Source organism: Branchiostoma lanceolatum, chromosome 14, assembly GCF_035083965.1.
Source record: "Branchiostoma lanceolatum isolate klBraLanc5 chromosome 14, klBraLanc5.hap2, whole genome shotgun sequence".
In the NCBI taxonomy this organism is placed as follows: domain Eukaryota; kingdom Metazoa; phylum Chordata; class Leptocardii; order Amphioxiformes; family Branchiostomatidae; genus Branchiostoma; species Branchiostoma lanceolatum.
Genome location: NC_089735.1, coordinates 12,269,726 through 12,278,507, shown reverse-complemented (window position 1 = coordinate 12,278,507; position 8,782 = coordinate 12,269,726). Strand labels below are relative to the sequence as shown.

General features: G+C 43.5%; 1 protein-coding gene across 1 annotated transcript; it reads left to right on the top strand.

Moving 5' to 3' along the window:
- The first annotated feature begins 465 nt into the window (after nucleotides 1–465).
- LOC136449142 (uncharacterized) lies at nucleotides 466–8,554 on the top strand. The gene is made up of 9 exons (XM_066448994.1): nucleotides 466–667; nucleotides 2,966–3,203; nucleotides 3,655–3,797; nucleotides 4,260–4,347; nucleotides 4,952–5,089; nucleotides 6,391–6,533; nucleotides 6,667–6,774; nucleotides 7,412–7,598; nucleotides 8,376–8,554. Exons 1-9 carry the CDS (start codon nucleotides 650–652, stop codon nucleotides 8,531–8,533), a joined length of 1,221 nt encoding a protein of 406 aa, XP_066305091.1. The 5' UTR covers nucleotides 466–649; the 3' UTR covers nucleotides 8,534–8,554.
- Nucleotides 8,555–8,782: the final 228 nt, after the last annotated feature.

The window sequence follows — 8,782 nt, the reverse complement described above, 5'->3', positions numbered from 1 at the left end:
TTATTCAAATATCCTATTACACCATTTCTGCCTTACATCCTGGCAGGCTGTCCAACTGCGGACACACACCGGGACAAACAAACTAACAAACAAACATACACACAAGCAAACAAAAAAACAAACAAACAAGAAACACACAAACACACCAACTGACTGCATTACCATCGTTTCCAAGCTTAAAATTAGGACATTGTCATTGTATAAACGTACTTACATGGACCCACTACCAAGCCAAGACTCTGTGATATAACATCTACAAAGCTGGCAATTTCTTTTGAGAGTTGTTAGCGTCCCCAATCGCCAAACTTACTAAACGTGTTGCGTGTGATGTTTTACCGCCTTTGTGCAGATATCACAGAACGGACTTTGTTATTCCAGACTGCCCGCGGATACGATACGTGACCAAACTTACAAAGTCCGTTGTCATGGTAGTTAGACCTGTTTTCCAACCTGCTACGCAGGGCACCAACCTGTTTAATCTGTGAACAAAGTCCGTCAGCAAGCAGCTGAAGTTTTGATCTTCCACTATCCGAGAAAGTTTGAATTTTCGCCTCAGCAGAAGACATTGTGATACCGTCTGCGAGTTCAAGTCGGATCAAGGTCTTGCTAGAAGAGTTTTCAGCTTTGACAGTCGAGTTAACCTGCCGACATGAAGTCTACTCGCAGGGTAAGACGTTGGTAAATTTATGAGGCATCACGCCACATACAATCGTGTGTTTAAACTGCCATTCTTTAAACTAGCCGTAAGGATCGTTGCAGGACTTTTATTTCTTGCAGCCTTAAGATTGATTATACGGAGTATGTATAAGACCACGAGCAAAAAAGCCCTGCAACAGTAACCACGGCTATCTTTGAACAACAATTGGAAGAACGATGTGTGCTGGGACGCACTAGAATGCAATGTCGTTCACTTGTCGTGCAGTCTTGAATACATGAGATATGATACATAACGTCCAAACGTACTAGATACATATCGGTTTGACGTTGGACCCTAGAACACTTTGTAACCGGCGGCTTTACAGCTATTCTATTTTCTAAAACTCATACGCCCCTCCCCCCTACCTATACGATCCGGGTCTTTGTCCTCCAAACCGTGTCTATCTCAGTGATCTCAGTAACAAGCGGCTGTCCGAGTGACTGCGCGCGAAACAAAAGCCGTTTGGTGGAGTGCCAAAGATCATGGGGGTCTTACAAGGACAAGACACCTTCAGTGGAAAACGTTAAACTTTTACCGGGGCGTCTGCCTTAGAATTACATGGCACGATAAAAACAAACTGCTGTTTTTAGAGTTACAGACAAGCGCGTTTTTACAAATGAAGTAGTTGTTGTGAAAACAAAATCAAGTATCGATACCTTTCTCACGGTGTTTACCTAATTTGATAACAAAGGTACTCAACAATTAGTATATGCTTCAGTGGAAATTCATGGATCATAGGTCGAAATAGGGGTGGCACTGTGATATAAGTTTTTATTACGTTGGTTCACATTAAATCGCGGAGTGTTATAAACTCGCCATTTTTGATAAGGGTGTATTTAGAGATATGTGCTAGATGCAACGTCAGTTATAACGCCAGCAATACAAACCTGACAGACTAACGTATTCAGAACACTGTCTGAAAAGCTTCGATAACCATGCATTAGAAGATGGCGACGTCAAAAACTCTCCGTCCCTTATTGACACAGTCCGAGGGCTTCGCGGGAGAATCCCACTGCATGGTTGTTCGCTGGTTTATAAGACAAATGTCACATCCGCTTCCTGCTAAACATAATTATTTACACGAAAACTTATTAGAATCTCTTTTGCTAACCTGCAACTGGACTCTAAGTGTGATCTATCATCAACAACGCCACTTTTTGCTGCAACCTATGGCTATGGCACTACGGCCTTTTCCCGCCACCACATTTACTACCCATAATCCAGCTATTCAGCAGACGACAAAGGTTTGTGAGGAACACTTTTTTGTCTGAATGTTGTGTGTGATAGTGGACAGAGGGCGACATTTTCCTCAAAGTTTGCCCCTAGCACAAGCAGAAACACATTGAAATAGTGGTATTACAATTTCTACGGCATCCAGCTAACGTCCCGATGAATAAATGTACACGTTGCCATGACGGTGGGGATCGAATTTGAGTGACGTCCTACCGACTCAACAAACGGGTTGTTTCTGAAGGCCTGATGTGTGCGCTTTGGCCGTTTTGTCTTGGTTTTTTTTTTGCTTCGAGACGTTTATATGACCTTAGAACTCTCTTCAAGCCAAGGTGGGAACAATAGCTGCTATATAAAAGCTAATTAGCGGCAAGATATTAATGACGGATATTCTCTCCCGAAAAAATGTTAGCACCTGTCCAAGGGCACCGTCATTCTGCGTGCGGCGGACAGTAGTTTCAAATTACAATATTATGTTATCAGCACGACTAGAGACAAAATATAACATATTTAGCATTAATGCAAAGGTAATCCATGATATTGACAGAATTACCAAAAAAAGGATGGTTTATTGATGTGCCAGATTGGTTTCAAGTAACTCGTATCGAAAAAATCCCGGTTTTACGTGAACTAGCGTTACATGAGTGTAGCGCCACTATGTCCATGTTTTTGTGTATCGTGTCTCTAATAAAAACTAGAGTTAAATATTTGGGCTACATATACTTCAGGTTTGCTATGTTAGTTTAGCGATTACGGGGTCTTTTTATAAATATGAATTGGTATTGAATTTTTCTGTTTATTTGAGTTGAGTGTGTGATAGTTGTGTGCCGATGTGTGAAAAATAGAGAGGACGCTAGCGACCCCAAAAAACACCCCTCCCAATGAAATGGTATGGCGACCCTGTGACGTCACAATTCAAAGTGGCGGCCACCACACATGCCAACGGATCCAACAAAGGTTTTGCTACGCAAACCTGTAAAACGATAGGGAGAAAATTATTCAGTATTCATGCGTTGTTTTCCCGACTTTCCTCCACAGATCTGTGGTCCTGTGACATGGATGTTCCTCCTTGCCGGACTATCAGTAGCGGCTGCTGACCGGAAGCAGTACGCCATGTACGTCTGGGCGGACGGGTATGACCCGGATGTGCCAGGCTGCACCGAGACCGACTTCCTGTCCTGGACAAACCCGTCCATGAACAACAACCCCTGCTTCACTCACTCCTGGAACACCCCGGAGAAGAGACGCTGGCTGTGGAACACCTGTAACTCACCAGGTTGGAATGAAGTTCTTGCATGATTATCAAACTCGCAAAATATTAGACTGAATACAAACCAGCAAGAGGACAAAATGCACAAAGCAGTAATAAAAATGGAACCAACCGAAAGCACATTAAACCCTTAAAATCTTTGGATGGTCATCCACAAGGCTAGGCGAGACAAAGAGTGCAAACGCGCGTCATTAACTTAACATGCAGATCCTTAGTAACTCGCTAGCTGGGGCTCATACACTGTATCGCGTTTGTGACACTGATGGGAGTGGCATGCGCGTGTACGGTATCGGATAAAATCCGCTTAATGTTTTCAACGACAATGATACAGACTGATTACTAAATTGAAACTTTCTTTGTACTTACCACAAGAATCCAGACTTACTCAACATCCATTACACATATTCAAGCGGTACTTCAAACGATTGAGAAAAGAGAATTTGTTGCCTTTCTCCAGGTAGAGAAATTAGTGCAATCTTCTTGGCTGGTCTCCATCGCCTGTTAGAAGCCGGGTACCGGAGTGATGACTGCACAACTGACGGAGTACAGCTGATCAAGACCACACTACAAGACGGCTATCGGCAGGTTCCCGGACTACAGGTACCTCACGACAGGAAACTCAGTGAAACCCATGAAAAAGTTCCAGGAAATTCATCACTTCCCTTACCGTCAAACAATCATAGAAATCTGTATCACGTGATGCTCTTCTCTTGCCAAACAGGGAACCAATAATCGGGAGATGCTCAGGGGTACACTAATATTGGTATCTCGGTAATAACGAAAAAATCGATATTGAATGTGATGATAACGTCAACTCAGAAGAAAGTATTACATTGGTCTCAACAGACAGTATCTTTATGGTGCTATGGCGAATAGATGGGGGGTGGGGTCCCCAGTAAGTGCGAAATGGAACGAAATGGAAGGAAATGGAACGAAATGGAACGAAATGGAATTTCGTCCATTTCGCACTTTCTGGGGACCGGATTGGGGGGGGGGGAATTCACATTTTCGGAACGAAATATCTCTCTGCAAAATGTCTCAGACGTGTGTGATATCTCGCAGGTGTACGCACTCTATGCCGTGAGTGACCTTGCTGTGTCCGAGCAGCTACTGGTCAAGCACGTGGTGTGGTACAATGACATGTGTGCAGGTATGTGGTGTGGTACAACGACGTATGAACAGGTGTGTGTGTGTGTGTGTGTGTGTGTGTGTGTGTGGTGTGTTACAATGACGTATGTGCAGGTATGTGGTGTGGTACAATGACGTATGTGCAGGTATGTGGTGTGGCACAATGACGTGTGTGTAGGTATGTGGTGTGGTACAATGATGTGTGTGCAGGTGTGTGGTGTGGTACAATGCCATGTGTGCAGGTATGTGGTGTGGTACAATGACATGTGTGCAGGTATGTGGTGTGGTACAATGACGTGTGTGCAGGTATGTGGTGTGGCACAATGACGTGTGTGTAGGTATGTGGTGTGATACATTGAAATGTGTGCAGGTACGTGGTGTGGTACAATGACATGTGTGCAGTTATGTGGTGTGATACAGTGCCAGTATGTTCAGTATTGTTGAATGAGCAAGTAAAACTAGTTTATTCTCAAGTAGATTTGGATGCTTCTCTAAGCACCATCATCAAGATCAGCTTTTGAACATAAGTCTACGGATCAAGTTAAGGGTGATTGTTTCTTACAAGACTTTGGTAGATTTAAAAAAAAGTTAAACTAACGAACCCTTTCGTCCGTTTCTCCACAAAGGAAACCAAGAGAAGTTTGTGGGCGTGGCAACCAACAATGAAGCGTTTACCCATGTCAAGTGTGGCACGCCACTGGAAAAGGTGGACTACCTCCAAAACTTGGACAACATCCGGACCGAGGCCAGAAAGCAGACAACGGGTAAGGAGAAGCTACAACGTTTTTTTTAAAAATCCCATTATGAATGAAATTATCCAGAACATCTTGTATGAAACAATAAATCCTTTGTTATTTTATTTTCATCAGGAGGGTGGCTGCCATGATTCAGGAGATGGTATAACAAGCTAACTTCTATCTGCTTTTTCAGATGGTACATATTAGCAAATGTCAAGGAGTCAACCCAGATAGAGGCTCCCCCCGGCGGCCAATATAATATTGCACCGTTAAGTATTCCACAACTCTTACAGTATTGAGAAATAGAATTGGCTCTATTGATATAGAAACAAACCAAAATACCGTCTTCTGTTTTTACACAACAAATGGATAGAGATTTGGCTGTAACGTAACAGTTGACAGATGTAAATTCGGCACTTTGTCTATTGGTAAAATACGAAGGAAACATGGCACTTATGATAAGATATCCAATTGTTTTGTTTGTATTTGTGAAATGTATTATTGTTCCTGGTTCTAAATGGTCGTACTTACTGAAGCAAAGTCAAGTAAGCCGCAAAAATCCCCAACCCCTTTGCGAGTCTTTCACGATTTTCCCGTTCCCGAACATACGTATACCCAAATCTGGCAAATTGACGGTCGCATTGCCACTTTTCTGAGAGCGGCCGGGAGCGGTACTGCAGATTAGGCTCTGAAAGGGTATGTTATCCTGACCTGTGAAATGTGAAAATACACAAGACATTAAGCTTCAAATCAGTAACAACAGGTCCAGACGTTTTCACTTACATATCTAATGTCCTTTGAGACTTTTTAAACGCGAGCTTGCACAAAAATGATCGATCTGTACGTAATTGAAAGCCATTCTGCGGAGCTCGTGTAGCACCGTGGTCGTCCGAAAAAGCGCCACCTATGCTGCGCTGATGCATACAAATGTACACTTCACTTTTTGCACGCAATAAGTAGATTATATATTAAGGATATTCCACTATGTGGACACTATTGGCTTTTGGACTTTTAGTCAACTATTCACCCACGCATGTGATAAACATCGGCACTAGGCCGCAAAATAATACTAGTATACCAGGGACATTCTAGCAACAATTAACGGGGTGTATCTATTAGACTGGCTTACTGAAAACAACGTATTGTATGATAGACGTCCAATTACGTTCAAAGATGGTTAACAAGCTGGTCTAATTTCCTTCTTTTTTTCATTTGTAGACAACAAAAAATATGCACGCACGGATATCGTCCACAAAAGTCTGTTTGGTCATGTTGTAGTTTGGACTAAATGTTAACTTACGTTACATGTGTCTCTCTCTAACCCAAAGGTCATCTAAAGGTGCACTACTCGATGTCGTGGCACTGGGGGAGGGCGTGTGATCACGTGACGGATAACGTAGTCTTGTGGAACGGTAAGGATCAAAAGATCACCCGACACATGATTGACATCTTCGACAGCGTGGACATACAGGTCAGTATGAGCTTTATTTGTTTGCCATCTTTTTCTAGGCAAACACGTTATCGTATTCAAAGTTATCGTACTCAGATCAATTGCGCCACCTATCTGTTGGCACATACATTGCAGAGTCTATCTTTCCCATCAGGTTGCTTACGTCACTCCCTCTGAGATGGCCAGGCGCGCGAAGCTGGCCGACTATGATTACGCCGTTGCCCAGGGGAAGAACATCTTCATCACTTCCTACACTGAGAAGGTGAGATAAAAAGACGCAATAGAGTGCGTCCCGCCAGGTCAGGCAAGTTAATTACTTTCTAAGATTTCACAAAAGATTCCCCGTGACATGATTGAATTTGCAAGGTGCTCCAAGCGAAGGATATAAGAACAAGATATAGTCAATTGCTTTCGATTCTGCACTTCAAACTGTTTCCGTGACTCATCAGAAATTTTTCGACGAGTCGACTGGGCCAGGAATAAGAACGTCGAATCATCATCATCCGCTGCAGCTGGTTGAATACCGAAGTCCAAACACAGCGACAAAGTCCAAACATTTGTCGCTGTGTTGTGGTGAATGTGATAAAACCGTCAGTGCACACCAGTAACTAACCGATTTCTTCGTTCAAGTACTAGCTGACCATTTTGCTTCAAGAGACAGCATTTTAGTCGATATTTCAATTTGACAGACTTGAAGAATTTGTTGCTTTGCCAGTCAGTCCATTTCAAGTAACGACATTTTAGTCAACATTTCATTTTGTACAGATAGTATCGAACATATACACAGTACTAGTACTTGGATACTCGTGCCATACATGTGTATGCTTGTGAGCACGGCCTGTACTTAGTTAAGTTGGGCAAAAATGTACAATAAAGGTCTTTATTCAATATACCGCCAGGTTGAGCCATGCCAGATAACCTTCTTCCCACAATCCTGTGCGCCCATCTACGGCGGGAAGTCGGAGGCGGCCATGTTTTCTGCGTACGACCAGCTGACGAGCCACGGAGTCGGGGCGGCTCGGCCATGCATCGAGTACTACCGAGGGGTTTACTCCAGCGGAGGGAACTCTGATTGGCCTAGACATGGTGATTTGTCACAGTCATTAGGTTACTTTATAACGCGTTAGGGCAATGATTATGATGGCTGGTTGAGGAATAGATGCCACAAATGATGGCATTTTATTTGTATTGAATAAAGGATGTTAAACTTATACTTACGACTAATTTGAAGCTGTGGGGAGCTTTCAGATGGCATCCGCCATCTTTCTTCAGCCCATAAAGAGGGGTCACGTGACCTAGGTGTCAAAGGCCACCCAGGTCACGTGACTGGACAAGGGAGTTGTAGATGGGTGGGAGTCTGTGGCGTCCTTGGTCACGGTTAAGAGACGGAGTAGTTTTCTAGCTATTGACACTGTTGCCTGTTAATGTTTTGGTCCCATTACCAATCCGGGTCCCGGACGGACAGCTTGTGTGGACGAAAAATATGATATAGAATACAACAAAGGACACAAAATGTCAAACATTACTCCTAACCGTATGTTCTGTATTTTCTTGATATGCATTTTTCATTTATTTTTCGCAGGCCAGGCCCCAGATTGGAAATGGTACCAAAGCCTATCTTGAGTTGAAGTTCAAGTCGCGTGGATGGCATATTATACTAAAATACCCAATAATTTTTCCACACCTAGTGATACTGATAGATTATATAGATACGTATGTTGTGAGATAAAATAGATTAGATGCCCATATACAACCTAGATATATTGTGTTTAGACATAGCCTTTAACCATTGTTAGAAAATGACCGTGAGTGACACTATGATATAGCATATTTTACTGAAGCGATGTGGATCTATCTCCACAGATTCCGGTGTTCCCGTGGATCTGCCCGACCCGGTCGTCTCCGGCCCAGACCAGACGGTGCTGGTAGACTGTGGTCCCGGCTCTTACTGTAAGTGCTGGCTGGACCCTCCTACGTGCCACGGTACCGACAGGCCCTGCCAGTGTCATAACCATGACTAGTGTGGGTCCAGAAAGCTGGCACATGAAGCCCCCCTCTCACTGGACCCGCGGCACGCTGGCGACGTCGCTACAACCGATCGAATTGACAAAGCGCTCAACGAATTTCATCGACAAAAAAACGAATCTTTTTAAGCTTTGTGCGTTTTGTTGTCTTTTTGGTCATACTTGTACGTTTTGAATGATATTCCAATTATAAAGTCAAGGGTAACGCAAATCCAGTCTAGGACGCAGCGACGCCGCCAGCGGGCC

Coding starts and splice junctions, on each gene's coding strand:
- LOC136449142 (XM_066448994.1), top strand. Junction 5,090..6,390: donor GGCCAGAAAGCAGACAACGG/GTAAGGAGAAGC, acceptor TCTAACCCAAAG/GTCATCTAAAGGTGCACTAC. Junction 6,534..6,666: donor TCGACAGCGTGGACATACAG/GTCAGTATGAGC, acceptor CTTTCCCATCAG/GTTGCTTACGTCACTCCCTC.